At 40.4% G+C, this 15,816-nt stretch overlaps 4 protein-coding genes across 5 annotated transcripts; 3 read left to right on the top strand and 1 right to left on the bottom strand.

Annotated features, from left to right (window-relative positions):
• The first annotated feature begins 696 nt into the window (after positions 1–696).
• hbba2 (hemoglobin, beta adult 2) lies at positions 697–2,160 on the top strand. The gene is made up of 3 exons (XM_029157792.3): positions 697–957; positions 1,104–1,326; positions 1,431–2,160. Exons 1-3 carry the CDS (start codon positions 866–868, stop codon positions 1,557–1,559), a joined length of 444 nt encoding a protein of 147 aa, XP_029013625.1. The 5' UTR covers positions 697–865; the 3' UTR covers positions 1,560–2,160.
• Positions 2,161–3,590: 1,430 nt separating this feature from the next.
• Positions 3,591–4,651, top strand: LOC114859806 (hemoglobin subunit alpha-1-like). Its single transcript, XM_029157796.3, has 3 exons — positions 3,591–3,738; positions 3,828–4,035; positions 4,425–4,651. The coding sequence occupies exons 1-3, from the start codon at positions 3,644–3,646 to the stop codon at positions 4,551–4,553; spliced, it is 432 nt and encodes a 143-aa protein (XP_029013629.1). The 5' UTR covers positions 3,591–3,643; the 3' UTR covers positions 4,554–4,651.
• Positions 4,652–5,461: 810 nt separating this feature from the next.
• On the top strand, positions 5,462–12,968 carry nprl3 (NPR3-like, GATOR1 complex subunit). 2 transcript variants are annotated; one of them, XM_029158879.3, is made up of 14 exons: positions 5,462–5,888; positions 6,202–6,271; positions 6,809–6,847; positions 7,575–7,707; positions 8,311–8,385; positions 8,973–9,126; positions 9,207–9,288; positions 9,530–9,667; positions 10,372–10,528; positions 10,733–10,839; positions 11,030–11,159; positions 11,693–11,882; positions 11,974–12,166; positions 12,613–12,968. In XM_029158879.3, the coding sequence occupies exons 1-14, from the start codon at positions 5,696–5,698 to the stop codon at positions 12,776–12,778; spliced, it is 1,827 nt and encodes a 608-aa protein (XP_029014712.1). In that variant the 5' UTR covers positions 5,462–5,695; the 3' UTR covers positions 12,779–12,968. The 2 variants fall into 2 exon arrangements, with proteins under 2 accessions (XP_029014712.1, XP_029014713.1); XM_029158880.3 differs by lacking the exon at positions 6,809–6,847.
• Positions 12,969–13,470: 502 nt separating this feature from the next.
• On the bottom strand, positions 13,471–14,697 carry mpg (N-methylpurine DNA glycosylase). The gene is made up of 3 exons (XM_029158881.3): positions 14,497–14,697; positions 14,149–14,353; positions 13,471–13,918 (listed from the first exon to the last, which is right to left on the bottom strand). Exons 1-3 carry the CDS (start codon positions 14,695–14,697, stop codon positions 13,506–13,508), a joined length of 819 nt encoding a protein of 272 aa, XP_029014714.1. The 3' UTR covers positions 13,471–13,505.
• Between the last annotated feature and the right edge of the window lie 1,119 nt (positions 14,698–15,816).

Genomic DNA, 15,816 nt, shown 5'->3' on the forward strand with positions numbered 1-15,816 from the left:
CAAAACTGCAATCACACCTTAAGTATCTTAATGCAGTTTAAACGACAAAAGTAGTTAAATTTATTTAGGTCGTTAAAGCTTCACTTTTTAATTATAAGTGTAAATGATATTACATAATAATTAATATAAATGTAATGAATTTAATTAAAATTATTTACAATGACATAAATAGTGATAAATAAATAAATAAACACTATTTAGTTTCATATTTAATGTATTTTTTACGTTTTAACTGTTACTGTTTACTGCCTAGAATGGTCCCTTTTGTTTCTGTTTTCTTATACATATTATTTTCACCTGTAATAATAAGCATGATAATAATGAACTTAGTTATAGTTATATACCTAAGTTATAAAATGCATTTACATTGTTCGCTATAATGGGGAAGATCGTCTATTTAATACTTTGAGGCGTAGTCTACAACCCACATTATTATTATTTATTTAAACTTATATTTAAGGAAAGCTATAGCTTTTCATTTCTACGTCATACGCACAGTGTAACGACGTAAAGTATCATGAGGCGAACATTCCTCATATTAAGTCGACCTGAAGATAATTTATTTGGGCGGGGCAGCCTGGATGTTATTAGATAATGAAGACTTCGCATAATCGCAGTTGAACAACCAAACATGACGTTTAATGTTTATATCAGAGACATTTCACGTTTATATCAAATTTAATGTCCGGGTGCTGCCATGTTTCACACCGCAGCTCCATAACACATAACACAGCTCTCAGCTGCGGGTCACTGAGTTCAGACACCTAATGTCACTGATGCCACTGAACAGAGGAGCCCGCTGCGCCCCAGTTTAACGCCTCTAGTCAAGCTGTCGCCTCCATTCGCTTCTTATTAAACTGACGTCATGGTGAAGTGGACAGAGAAGGAGCGCAGCACCATCAGTGCTGTCTGGGAAAAAATAAATATCGATGAGACTGGACCTCATATTATGGCAAGGTAGAGAAAGTTATTTTAGTGGGCGTTTCCTTGTTTTATGTCGGTCTTTAAATTGTCAAATTATTATTACCACTTCTTCGTTTCACTTTAAGTCATATTACGTCGCCACGTGTTTGTGTAACCATCACTATCTGTGACTTTGGTAGAGTTTTAATCGTCTACCCCTGGACAGAACGCTACTTTGGCTCGTTTGGCGACATCTTCACCGTCGCGGCGGTTCTGAACAACCCCAAAGTGGCCGCTCATGGGAAGGTGGTGCTGACGGCGCTGGACAGAGCGGTGAGGAACATGGACGACATCAAAGGCGTCTACGCGTCTCTGAGCCGGTTGCACTACGAAAAGCTCCACGTGGATCCAGATAGTTTCAGAGTAGGAGACAGTTTTCCTCACATGCAAAAAAAAAGAAAAGAAAAACAATACAACACATTACAGCTACACCTCATATTCATGGTGTGATCTTGACTTGACCGCAGCTCCTGGCCGACTGCATCACTATTTCATTTGCCTGCAAACTCCGGAGCTCGCTGGACCCGCAGACGCAAGCTACGTGGCAGAAGTTCCTCTCCGCTGTGGTGGATGCTATGAGCAGTCAGTACTACTGAGGAGACGTGCAGATAAAGAACGGAGAAACATCACCATTATCATCATCATCATCATCATCATCATCATCATCATCATCATCATCATCATCATGTTTCACTTGAGTTTCTCTTCGTTCACAGGGGATGTTGTATATCTTAGTAATAACAATAAATCTGAAACGTCATCACGGACTTATATATTATATAATTACAGTATTATACTTTTCCTAAGAGATAACAGCAAGTTTGCTCATGTTCAATTTGCTAACGTGAGCTGTGATTCCACAACTAACAATGCTGAATGGAAATGGAGAGCTCATAAACTTATAGCTGAGTTCAAATGAGGTTAATTGTTTTGGAAAATTGATAAAACGCAATAAGAGGAGTCTGTCTCACAGAACATAACCAGGCACCCACGACCACTAAATGCTGAATACTTGGCTGAGGCCGCCATCTAGCGGCAACTAACGCGCATGACAAGACCTGGGACAGCTTCTGAACTGAGCAGTGACGTGTGATACTGTCTGCAGTGATAGTTATACTGAATTAAATTTCGATGTGTTTTTGCAATTTGTCAAGTATGATGTTATGGAAACAAAATAAAAATAATACAGAACCACAACACACACAGATAAACTTCAAATTAATATCCAGTCTGAGTGTCGCTAAAATACCTCTGACGCTCTTCATGTGAGATCTCATTAAGTAATGATTCTATTGAATTTTTGACTGCACATAATTTATACAATATGCAAACAAGTCCACTAGATGTCACCCTGATATCAACGTTAGTCAAACAGTGACGTGGAGGTAGGCTGGGTTTAGTTTGTAGCCATATTCATTTCAAGGTTATGACGTAAGCTTTCACACATATAGAAAAAACCCAGAGGGCTTGCGTTCATACAGTGGTGACAAAAACTTTCAACTCTAAGAGAAAACATTTAGAAACCCAGGATTTTATGTATGTAGCCCTTATTATGTCAAATGACTATTTTAATGTATTTAGACATATATGGTTATTTTTATTTAATACCATCTGACTGATGAAGTAAACTCTTGTAGTGTTAGTGACAGATGACTGAATGCATTTTTATGTCCACTTCTAGCTTCTCTCCATTAACTAAAGACTAACAAATTTAATTGGACAAGAACCTCTAGGTTTGAAGAATATTGTAAATTGAAACATTGTTGCAAAATGGCAAATGAAAAGTATAATTAAAAATATTATATATATCTATATTAGTGGAAGAAAATAGACTATGATAAAACACATTTGAAGAAAAAGGCAGAGAAAAAGCAGTTGAGCTGTGCATCATGTCCTTAGACTATCATGCTCTGCTGCTGATCCACCCTCTGGGGCCCCACTAAGCCTCCAGATAAGGCATGGACACACACCAGTTTTTGGCAGCAAACTTCAGTGTAAATAGCCACAGTCATCATATTGGTATCAACTGATAAACAAATCCTTTAATATTAATTTATTTCAGAGCCTAGATTTTTTAAATCAGTAAGCCTGGACTGATAGAAGTTCACACTGAGTAAAGCCTTAGCCTTATCTTTCTACATTACAAACATTACAAGAGGTGGATTGAACATTGTCACACAGCTACTGTACGGCACTGTTTTACCTTTTAATATATTGCAGCAATTGGGTTTAAAATGAGTTCCAGCTTTAAGTAACACATTAGCCCTGCAGTGGTGCAAACAGTTGAGTCGGAACACAAATGCTGACAGTACGACAAGTACATGATGGAATTACCAGGCCTGAAAATGTAAGAAGTAAGCGGAGATGCTGGTGTTTTTCAAAGAGTGTTAATAAAATTATGGGATTGAGCAAAAGCGCACAGTGTTTAAGTCATATGAACTGGTCTGTTGAACTAAACCGAGACTGTTTGCGTCTTTCCAGTTACTCCTCAAAACCACAACGAGATGTGTTTTTGCGTTTATCACATTCAAGTCGCAACATATGATCTGGAGCGCGTCCAAATGGCGCTCGTCCATTTCTTCATATCTCTGAGTTGACCCGGGGTGTGCCCGTGCCCCGTTTTATATAAATACCTGGCGGTTTGGGCTGATTCTAGCAACAGGCAAAACCAAGAGGCAAGATGAGTCTGACTGCTGAGGACAAGGCTATTGTCAAGGCCTTCTGGGCTAAGGCTTCTGGCCGGGCTGAGGAAGTAGGAAGTGAGGCTCTGTCCAGGTAAATATGACCAGAAGCTACTGTAGATGAACTGCAACCTGTTCCTAACATGCTCTCAATTTATTGAAACCTTTACTTCTGCCCAAAAGGATGCTGGCGGTGTACCCACAGACCAAGACCTACTTCTCCCACTGGAAGGACCTGAGCCCCAAATCCGCCCAGGTGAAGAAGCACGGAAAGACCATCATGGCTGGAGTTGGCGAAGGTGTGGCTAAAATCGACAACCTGAACGCAGGTCTGCTGAAACTCAGCGAGCTGCACGCCTTCACCCTGAGAGTGGACCCCGCCAACTTCAAGGTAAACGTCCTGGGTGGTGGTTATGGATTCATGAGCCGCCCCAGTAGAGCTGTTGTTAAAAGTTTCTCACCTCATCAAAATCAACAGGAGAAATGAAAAATGAATGTCAGCTACTCACAGTAGATGCAATATTGTTTTAAATACGTAAGTAAAAAGAATATTGTCATCACCTTTGTAATTTTATAAATATATTAGTTACACAACACACGTTTAGTCGTAGCATGTACAGTACAGTAACTTGAGACCTGTTCTGACATCTATTGAGTCCAAATATCTACTGTAGTCTAAAATCCTGATATAAACAGGGTGCCTTTAATCATGAATATTCAATGTCCAGACTTCCTGCATTTTGTTTACGACTGGAGATTAAACGTCATTCCTTTCCACAGATCCTCTCTCTCAACATCCTCGTGGTTTTTGCTGTTCTTCTACCGGCTGAATTCACCCCCGAGGTTCACGTGGCTTTGGACAAGTTCCTGGCTGCTCTGTCTCGTGCCCTGTCTGAGAGATACAGATAAACGGCATTTGAGAGCAGTAGAAAGTGACCGACAGCAGCATGGGCTTGGATTTACTTTGTCAGTCTGAATACACAAATAAATAATCAAATGCAAAGAAACTGACCGTTTGTGTTGTTGAGTGAATTTCCCTCATGGGTCTGAGTGAAGGTCAGCAGGGGTGAACAGATGAAATCATCTTTATTAATCACTATTGTTATAAAAAACTATATTAGAAAGGAACAATAGTAGACCTTACATGAAAACTTGAATATCTTTCTTATTTCTAATCATAAAACAACATCATTACAACATCTCCAACCGTCTTGGAGATGTGCTTGTTAGAGACGTTTGTTCATCCAGTCATTATACTGGTTCTGGTTTCTAGTAGGGTTTGGAGTAATGCTTAACTTATTGCTAGTGAAATCATTTAAAATTTTTAAATTCTAAAGGTCTTGAATTTAGGCCAATATTACCGGTAAAATGATATTGCTGCTATGAGAAAATGGAATTACTGTGCTAAAACAATTATACATCCAGCAGATGGCGCTCTCACGTACATACGCAAAGAAACCCTATTTCATCTGAGGGGTTTTGTGGTGTATGATGGTATTATGTGCCATTCACCAGAGGTGCAGCCATTCAGTCCTGTCACTATCGGCTCATAACTCTCTCTGTCGAAGCTATAGACAAGTGTTGTCATCTGAAAAGTTTGACATATAATGTAACTGGTGGTACAAGCACTTTTACAGAGGCAGAGGACCACTGGGGGAAACACAGTGAATATTAAAATACTGACATCATATACTGACAATAACTCACACCTTTGCAAATTAAAAAAAATATTTGGTTTGTTCTCTGGCATAAATGTGTAAGTAGAGAGGAGCGAATTTACAGAGGGGAACGTTTGGCAGCGTTTTCCTTTCCAGTCGACCATGTTTCAATGTGACACAAAACAATTGGTAAATAGCATTGGACGTGCGGTAGCGAGGAACCCACGCCCAGACCTTGAAGTTAAACAGTTAGATTCACCCTTGGCCTGTGTCGGTGTTTGGCACACATTAGCAGGACCGTCACCAGCAACGAGCGAAGGTTTACTGGTCACAGGTACAACTGGCGACGGACTGTGGCGCGGCTAACGCAAGGTTAGCTAGGATGCTACCATAATGCTCAGCTCATCAGTCGGGCTTCCAGATGACCGAAAGTCCATGTACAGCCAGTCACAACATAGTGTTTTAAAGACTGGCGACAAAACCAGCCCTATCAGTGTCATACTGGTTAGCTCCGGCAGCCGAGGGAACAAGCTACTCTTTCGATACCCCTTTCAAACTGTGGCTGAATGCCCGTCGTCTCTTACAGGTAGGGGAAGCACTAGAAACACAGTAAATCACAGCTGATGTCAGTAGGAACCAGTACCCTAATAAACCTTTTACTGAACGTAAACATACAGTATTAAATGTGAAATAAATAATGTATAGCCTCTGTTGAATGTATGAGGAAATGAGGCTGTAAATGAGTTGATAATGTCTCCTTGTTCCCACTACTGTTTTGTTGTTTTTCATTTGAGATACAGTGGAGCATTTGCTCACTTGCTGTGATTCATAACTGTGCCAAGACTTTGTTTGTGGTTGGCATGTTGGTGTAAGTTAATGCGACTGTGTCTGTCTTGAAGCAAAGCAGCGAAGTCCATATGCACTGAACACATCCGGGGACAGCCTTGAAGATCAGGATGGGGACTCAAGGTATTGTTCTGGTTTTAAATATTCTGGTAACGAATCCTATTCTGAGACCCACGTCGTGTCAGTGTTTTGTATTTCACTTCTCTTTTTGAAGAAATACAACTTCTTTCAAGAGGAATAATTATGGCCAATAATAGTACCTACACTATAGAGTTGAGGATGATCAAACTCCTCCAATTCCCAAACATCAACTAGTAACAAAAAACTATCATCTAAACGTGCGTCTTAAATTCAGTGCCACAACGTCTGTTTGAAAATGCTTGCGGAACCTGGAAAGTGGCAAAGCACCTGCCACCGGTGAATCATATTCATTTTAGGCTTGGTCAAGATCTTATAGCAGCAGCTGAGTTTATATGAAGTGTTTAATATTTTAAGATGATGTTTATTTTAAATTAAACAACATACCCTAAAATAAAAACATCCACACCACATTATCACATGGTTGTTTTGATGTCCATTTTATGCATTTAGCCCAACTGTGTGTTGCATTTTCCCTTTTGTTTGCTTTTCTTCATTTTTATGGCCCAATTCCCATTTCAGAGAACAATCTCCACTAACTGACGAACAGTTGGTAGCCGGGTAAGACCAAATCATTCTAAACCACCTTTCCTACGCTTAGATCACCCCTGTCTTTTTTTATCCCATCCTTTCCTATTTTGTGTCCTATGGATCCCCAAACCTAATCTCAAAACATCCTCAATAATTGTTAGAAAATCCTGTGAATTGTGGTTATGTTTAGTAGAAAATTCAAGGTTGCTTTTTTCTGTATCATGTGACTTTTTTAAACAACAAACAAATCCAAATGTGAAACAGATTTAATTAATGTATTTTGTTACCTCTGTTGTGTAGATTTATTGTTAAAAGAGTAGTAGAAGTGAATCAAAAGCAAACTAATTAAGTAATTTCAGTCATTGCTATCTTTTGTTGGTGGGGTACGTCTACAATGTGTTTAATTTTTTATTCTAAGTTAATGCTTTGATTCTTTTTATCCCCTTAATCGCAGCATGAGTTACTTAAGTCAAACCAGCATGAGTCTTTCACATTGTTAATTTATACAGCGACTTCACTTTTTCTGCTGGAAGGCTTTTCCTCTTTTTCCTCTCCAGTAGCCAAAAAAAGCTACCTTATTTATATTCTGATTGTTTACCATCACTACAGGCAGATGCATCTAAGTAACGCAACCCCTCCTATAAACACGAATGTGAAAAATTGAAACAAACCTTAATTAACCTGTTTTTATTTGTATCCGCTGTTTCTGTGCCAAAGTCTCCTGCAAGTATTTATTGTTTGTTTTTCCTTCTTGAAGGTTTTCTGATAGCACCCTCGCCACTATCCTGGCCACCAAATCTGATATTTGTGGAAAGAAGTTTGAGCTGAAAATAGACAATGTTCGCTTTGTGGGTCACCCTACCCTCCTTCAGCATCACACTGCTAGTCAGGTAAGAAGCCAAAGTTCATCAAAAGCTTTACATTCTCTGTACGCTATCAAGGACTTTTGTCGAGAATATTTTTGAGAAACTCGTTCCCCAGCCTTTTGTGGTGTGTATTTGGAAAGAGGTGTAATAAAATAATGAATGTAAGAAGACAATGTGGTTATTGTTGTTTTCATGACTTTTTTAATGTATAAACTACAGCAGGTTAGTTACTTCTTCATCATGAACTGTGTCTGACGAGTCAGTATATTTGTCTTTGACTTTAAGCTGTGCATCCAGAAAGCAGGATGAAAAACACATAAAGCTTATTCAGTCAAATTACACATTTCTTATTAAAATGCACTGTTAAAAACATTTACATTTCTGCACAGCACAGTGCAACAACAAATGTCCTAAATGGATTAAAAGTGACCACAGGGGTAACAACAAGTAAAACAAATTAAGTGAACTGCAGGGTTGTAGTATCATATATAATTGTGTTAGATGTGCTGTTTGCTCTTTACTGGCCTCATTTACAACTTCTTTGTGGTTTGCATGTTTTTATTGATCTCATGCAGTTTAGTTAGGTTTTGTGTGTGAGTTCAGTTTATTTCATGTCTTTTTTGGCAGGTTTCTAAAACAGACCCTTCACCTAAGAGGGAGGTGCCCACGATGATCTTGTTTAACGTGGTGTTTGCCCTCAGGGTAGGAACTCTCTCATTGTTCATATTATTAAAGAAATGTTTTGTAAAGTTGTTATTATGAGATAGTTTAATAATTTTATATTTACTATTATGCTCACTGTGGGTGGGACAGCTGTGGGAGGGGTGTGTGTAAGTGATAATATTCCTGTATACCCTATCTGTAAGGGCATGTGAGGGAGGGGGTGCCTTTACTGTGCTTAATCATGCTTAGCAACTAGGCACAGCCCGTTTCTGCCCATGCTGACTCACTGTACTCAGTAAGCCTCAATACAGCTCAAAATGCACTGTCATGTTTAGTCAAATCCTGCCCAGCAACTATGTGTATAACCTCAACATGTGAACCCATACTTTACTGTGTTTTTTTCTAATGTTATGATAATGTCAATTGATGATGTAGATTAGTGATCACCTATATTAGTTTGGTCATTTACATTTACATACCAGATGATCGGAAAGCAATATGAACATACCTCTGCACAACATACTGTAGTCTGCAGTGTACTTTATAATGTCTGTGTTTGGGTGTAATTTGCATGTCTCTTTCAAAGTTAAACCATTTAAAACTTGCCCAACTGTTTGACTTTCCAGGCGAACGCTGACCCCTCCGTCATCAGTTGCATGCACAATCTGTCAAGGCGCATAGCAATAGCCCTGCAGCACGAAGAGCGGCGCTGCCAGTACCTGACCAGGGAGGCCAAGCTCATGCTGACTGTCCAGGATGAGATTACCACCATGGCTGAGAGTGAGACACTGTCTTGTTCAATCATCATCTGTTTTAGATGTAAACATTCTGACAATACCCTCTATCTTTTCTGTTGTCAGCAAACGGAAGCCCACACTCTCCGTTTAGACAAATTCTACCCAAATGTAAGCTAGCCAGGGACCTGAAGGAGGCTTATGACAGGTACTTGTCATTAGGATTATGCACTATTACACTATTTACTATATATTAACCATGTAGCTGACACAGGTATTGAGGTTTAGAGCTGGACTTGATTTGCTCAGTCAGTAGTCTTTTTATTTGCCCATTTTCTGCATGATGATGATTATACACAGGAAACATCCAAAAGTATGATAATCTGATCTGGTTAATTTATTTTCAATTGAAAACAAAACGATTAATGAAGATGTTGATATTTTGTCAGCCTGTGCACAACTGGTGTTGTGCGATTACACATTAACAACTGGCTGGAGGTGAGCTTCTGTTTGCCACACAAGATCCACAGGATCGGTGGAAACCATATCCCCCCAGAGGCGTTAGAGCGCAGCCTCAAAGCTATAAGGTTTGTTCTTTTTTTATTTAAAGTATGTTTTATGGCATTTCTCATATAATATTTGAATTCATTAGCACTATACCACAAAAAAGACTTTGTCAGCTCAGATGATAAAAGGGAGAATTTCTTAGAAGAAGAGAGCAGTACGTAATAAGCATGTGAACAGAAAGTGGTATTTAGTCATTAAGGTATATTGTTGAACAGTATAATATTTTTGCAGTCTTTAGTCTTTGGTGTTTATTCACACTTGGCCCCTAAGTCAAATAGCTGAAAAGAAAGATTTTAGATGATCAAAATTGTCCGAGATCCACATTAACCCAAATTATTTTGTCAAAAGAGGGTTGTCTTTACCCTGTTTGGTTGTTCTGTTGGTGTTGCGTCACCTTCAGTAATATATGGTTTAAAGCAGCAAGTTTTTGTGGAACACACTGCCCCCTATCGCTACTTCAGCATTACTGTGTTATTATTGTACAATAGTTTGTATTATTGTCATTTTTTTGTTTTTGCCACTTAAAATCATGTCCATAAATAATAAAACACTGATAACTTATTTACCATTTGCCCCATTGTACACCACCAACACAGTCACTGCAAATTCTTTTTGTGATGATGTTAGTTTGGACTTTGTTTGATTTTAAATCAACTGTGGTGGTGTACGAGGACCTCCATGCCCTGTTGATTCAGGAGCTGTAATATGTTGTATCGTCTCCCAGACCTTATCATGCCCTGCTGTTATTGGAGAGTGAGAAGGTGCTGCTAAACCAGCTCCCTCTCGACTGCTCACCAGCAATGGTGCGCCTCATCAAAACCTGCTCAGCAGTGAAGAACCTTCAGCAGCTCGCTCAGGACGCTGACTTGGCCTTACTTCAGGTGCAGTCACACCAGCTAAAACAATGGTGCTCTTTACACAACAATACAACAATTCTGGATTGTGGTGTTTTACTGCCACCTAGTGGACAATACGCGGAATATGAAAACATATGATTGATAATTTCCATATATGAAGAAGGATAGGAAGCAGTATATCGTCTGTAGTTTTTTTCTGTCATTTAAAAAAATATGCATTTTTCCCAGATCTTCCAAATCGCTGCCCACTTGGTTTATTGGGGCAAAGCGATCATCATTTACCCTCTGTGTGAGAACAACGTGTACATGCTGTCTCCTCATGCCAACATCAGCCTGTAAGTTTCATCAATGAATCCTGATATGTGTATAAAACTACACACTATTAAAATTGCATGTTTATTATTAATTAATTAAAATTTCCAAAATTTAATAATTTCTGAATTTCCCCAGAATACGTTTGAATATGGAAAATAATTTGGAATGATCCATGTTGTAGAGCCGTGTTGTGTGATCTCTTTCTGATAGATACTCACCACTTGCTGAGCACTTTGTGCAGCAGTTTCCTGGTCACGATCTGCCTTCAATGTTATCCAAGTTTTCCCTGCCTATCTCACTGGTGGAGTTCAGAAACCCCTTGGAAGCTCCAGCACAAGAGGTAAGACTGTTATTACAGTTCTGATTTATTTTAAATATAAATAGGCTAGTAATAGTTGTAGATAAAAATAATCACGTTTTATTTTAAGACAAAATATGAACTTGTTTTTTAATGGATTTAACAGAATTTTTTGTATTAGTTTAGACTTGAAGGATAATTGTGACATTATTGACATTTCTTGCAAGCAAAGAAACTTGAAGCTAAGGTTTTCTTGTAAATGTAGGTATGTGCATGCAGGACGATCTGGTGTTCGCCTCTGACCCATCTTGATTCTGCACAGCTGTTTCAGCATCAGGAATGAATTATTAATGGCAGAGGGACATCGGCTACTGAATCTGCAGCTTCCATTTTTCATGAGAACAAGATCATAGCCATCGCTCTTTCTTGTGGCTCTATTTTGAGCTTGCATGGTACCCGCGACTGATTTACATTATATGTGACCTGGATAGGGTAGTGAACATTTCAAGCTTCTTCTTCTCGTCAGTTCTCATAATCTCAGTTGTTATGACATTTGCCACTGTTCGATTTATTAGGCCCAGCTGATCCAGATGGTCGTGTGGATGCTCCAGCGTCGTTTGCTGATCCAGCTGCACACATATGTTTGCCTGTTGGTGCCGCCCAGTGAGGATGAACCTGGTATTAGGGAGGAAGAGCCTCTACTAGCTGCCCGAGTAGGAGGCCGCAGCCTCAGCACCCCTAGTGCCCTAAGTTTCGGCTCCCCAAGTATGTCCTCGCACAGCTCCAGAATCAGAATCTGCTCCAATAGGTCCAGCAGGTGATCAATTTTGACCATACGTTTGATTTGTGTGTGCAGCCAGCAGCGATGACATGACCCTCACCAGTCCCAGTATGGACAACTCTAGTGCAGAGCTGCTACCTGGTGGAGACTCTCCCCTTAACAAAAGGATGACAGAGACACTGCTTGCCAGCCTGTCAGAGCATGAGAGGGAGGTTATTCTTAACATCCCTGCTGCTCAAAATCCTGAGGATCTGCGGCTGTTTGCCAGGTAATTAAGCCTGTCTGTAACTGACACTTAAATGATGTTGTCTATTTTCTGCTTGTGCATCTAGCATTTAGAAGCCCCCCTTTCCCTCTGCCTTAAGACTGTTGGATTAACAGATGGGAAAGATTTAGTGAGGATTCATCTTCCTATAAATAAGTTTTATGTCCCTCAGGAAAAAGGATGCGTGCAGTGGTTTGGGACTAGTTATTTCACTTGCATCACATAAAATTGCTAAATTTAATTGGTAAAATTGCCCGGAGTTTTATAATTTGACAGCTGGGAAAATATTGGAAATATAAATATCTTTGGAAGGTAAACTAGATGTGTGTGCTACAGAGTCATAAATTTTGCCAGCAGAGCTGTGAAAGTCCTGATTCGTGGTTCATTTAGACAGCTAATGACTCCAGAGCCAAACATTTTTTTCTGCCTCTCTTGTTGATTGCTTTCAGGCTGCTGCACTATTTCCGGGGACATCACCACCTGGAAGAGATTATGTACAATGAGAACATGAGACGCTCGCAGCTCAAAACGCTGTTTGACAAGTTCCGCAGTGTCCTTGTAGTGACCAACCATGAAGACCCCATTATCTCCATCTTTCAGTCACCCATGGAGTAGCTGCCGAGATGCGCATCAGCTCTCACAAACTGGAAGAGATGTCAGTTTGAGAGCAGTTAATAGCCTGATGTGCTGGAATCTAAGTGCTTTAGCTGAAGGACGTTTTAAAATGAACTCACCCACTAATTCTTTTCCCTTTGTAAGGCAAATGTATGTTTACAATATTAAATTATTTTCTACAAAGGTCTCACATTTTACTCTGAAAATTGGTAGAGGTGTACAGCGGGTTTAACCTTATGTTCCCCTATTCCAGATGTGCTGGGTCATCTGCACAGCCCACAGAGAGAAACACTGAGTAACGATCATTCCAGACTTCTAGCTTTAGGTATCCCAGAGGTGGAGAGAGAAAGAAAGTACTCTAAACATCAGACAGGCTGCTTTTGCTTTGAGCAGAGCAGATCATTCCAAACATCTGTGAAATCGCTGAGAGATGAATTCCCAAGTCTGAATACGTTTCGAAAAACAGATGGAACACCTGGACAAAGACACTCATAAGTGCGTAAGGGAAAGTCTGACAATACAGAAGCTGACAGTCATACTCCTGCTTCTGTTATTTTCCTATACTGTTTGGCATTACTGTCATTATTGGCTAAGTCAAATAGTACAAGCCACAGCTTGTGGTATTTATTCAAATTACAAAGACGTTTTCATTCTATCCAAATTGTTAAGCTCACAAACGGAACAGACTCCCATGAAGCAGTTTCTTTTTTAATGTTATTGTCCTGAGTTAGACTCCCACATTAGCAGGACTTAAATTAGTCATTGCATTTTCAAACTGTCTTTGTGCCTCTTTATTCACAACACTAACACATGGGTGCCCATGGAGATAAAAACGCCACGGCTTCTTGGCCCAGTCCCCATGAGATTCAATTCCAATGCGTGGTGCTGATATAATATGTTGTCCTGTTAGACTTGTGTTGGGGTCCCTCTCCATCCACACCTCTGGGTCCGCTGCTAGATCCCGGCGGTCGAAACAGCGGGATATATTTAGAGCTTGGCACAGCTTTGAGGGCCCGTTGCAGAGCTCTTTGTCCTTCAGTTGCCGAGCCCCCTCTTTGCGTTTAGCTGTCCTCAGCTGCCTCATGACGGGCAACCCCTGCAGAGGCTCCAAGGAGCGCAGCAGCACAGCAGCACCCTCCCCTGTGAAAAGCAGCACACACTGTGCACTAGTCAGCTGGTCTCCTTCCTCATGCCCTCTATCTGCTGCTACATGAAAACACTGCATAGGTTTAATATTCTATTCTATTCTAATATTCTAACAGCTTGCAACCAGAAAAGCCTTGGGAGAATTTCACATGTTCCTTAAGTAAATATGAGGTTGTTTTTGTGCTTAGAAGTGGTGTTGTTCTTTGGTGGGCACTTGTTTTTACCTTGACTAGACACATTCATGCAGAAGTAGATGCCATATATTGGATACACATAGATGGTGCCGGGCTTCATGAACATGGCCGTGTTTCTTTCGGTGCGTTTGCCTCCTGCGGAGTGTGAAGCTTGATCCTCCCCTCCAAGGTAGGCTTCAGTCTCCACTATCCTGCCTCTCAGCTCAGTGCCATCTTCACATCTGCGGACTAACACCTGCAAGGAAAACAAAACAGATAAATTATGTCTCATTATTTCTTTAACAGAAAACCACCTGGGCAGAATTCCCCTCAGAACTAGAAAATATTCATTAACAAAACACTGATCCAAATAAGTCAGAGAGGATGGAGCAGCATCACCTTGCCGAGGAAGTCTTTAGCCAAACTGATACAGGGTTGGTTGAAGAAATCTTCCCCCAGTCTGTCCTGCTGCTCATCTTCAATTAAATAGCGGCTTCGCTCTGTGTGTTTCTGCAGCTTGGCAGGTGAAACCTTCAGTTTCTCGTCGTGTTTTGACGCTGCGCTTGTCACAGATAGAACAGTTCTTTTTCTCCCAGCCATGTCGTTATTTTCAATCACTCGGGCCACACTGTGACTTTATATTTATTTATCTATGTGTACGCATACATGTGTAGTTTTAATTAGATGACGGACCTTCATTGTTTATTACCTGGAGCCTGGTGGTAGACGCTAACGCTAGCATACCGGAAGTGAGTTGTTTTGCATCTCTTAAAGGGACAGCGCAAACGGATAAATATATTATAACACTAAATTCCCAAACGTAACTTTGCAGATTAAAAGTCTCTTCGAATAACTCATAACCATAAAAGCTAATTTTACTAATAATACCAACGTCCCATACGATGTCAGTTTCGTATTGTGCCTACCAGCGTCAAATCAATTCTTCTATTTATAAATACAACCTGTGTGCTCGTGCGTGACCGTGCCCAGGAAGCGGATGGCGCCAGTTTCGCCCTTGGCATTGTGGGGGCCATGTGGTTTTCTGGAAGACTGACGGTGTGTGACATTTGTGGCCCCGTCATGCTCTGCATAGGAGAGGTGAAGGTAGGTCTCCTGCTGCTTTAAGGCACTGCACTGCCCCACAATAATTTCAACCCAAATTTCTGCAGTGACTGACACTGGTAAATAATACAATAATTACTTTTAGGACTGGTAATATAAGATAAACCATCGTTGATGTGGAAAAATGCATAATCTGACTAATGAATTTTGCAAAAACAGTTATCTCTACAGAGCTCTTATATGTAGATTTTGTTCAAGTTTTTGCAGCTGTTTGACTTTTTCTGCAGCCTGTGCAGACAGAGTAGGTCACGAGGTAAATTTTCTCCACATAATAGGAAACATATGTAATGCTCTTCACTAACCCTTCTATGCAGGTCTGGAGTTCTATATGTATTGAGACATCATTGGTTAGAACATGATTCGCATGACTGTGTGTGGTCGGCTCACGCATGGGATTACTAATGGACACGCATAAGACTGCAATTCTTAGGCACCAGACAGAAATCTGCTGAGCATGCCCAGTAGAAGTGCTCTGGCATGAGCTGTTGTTACTGGTGAACAATTGAAGTCCATTGTTTGCTTTGACTGTGTTTTCACTGCCTGTCAGCGCCAGCGGTAGGGTCGGGGCTGGCCCGCTTTCATGGCTGCTGGCACTGA

Source organism: Betta splendens, chromosome 8, assembly GCF_900634795.4.
Source record: "Betta splendens chromosome 8, fBetSpl5.4, whole genome shotgun sequence".
NCBI classification, from domain to species: Eukaryota; Metazoa; Chordata; class Actinopteri; order Anabantiformes; family Osphronemidae; genus Betta; species Betta splendens.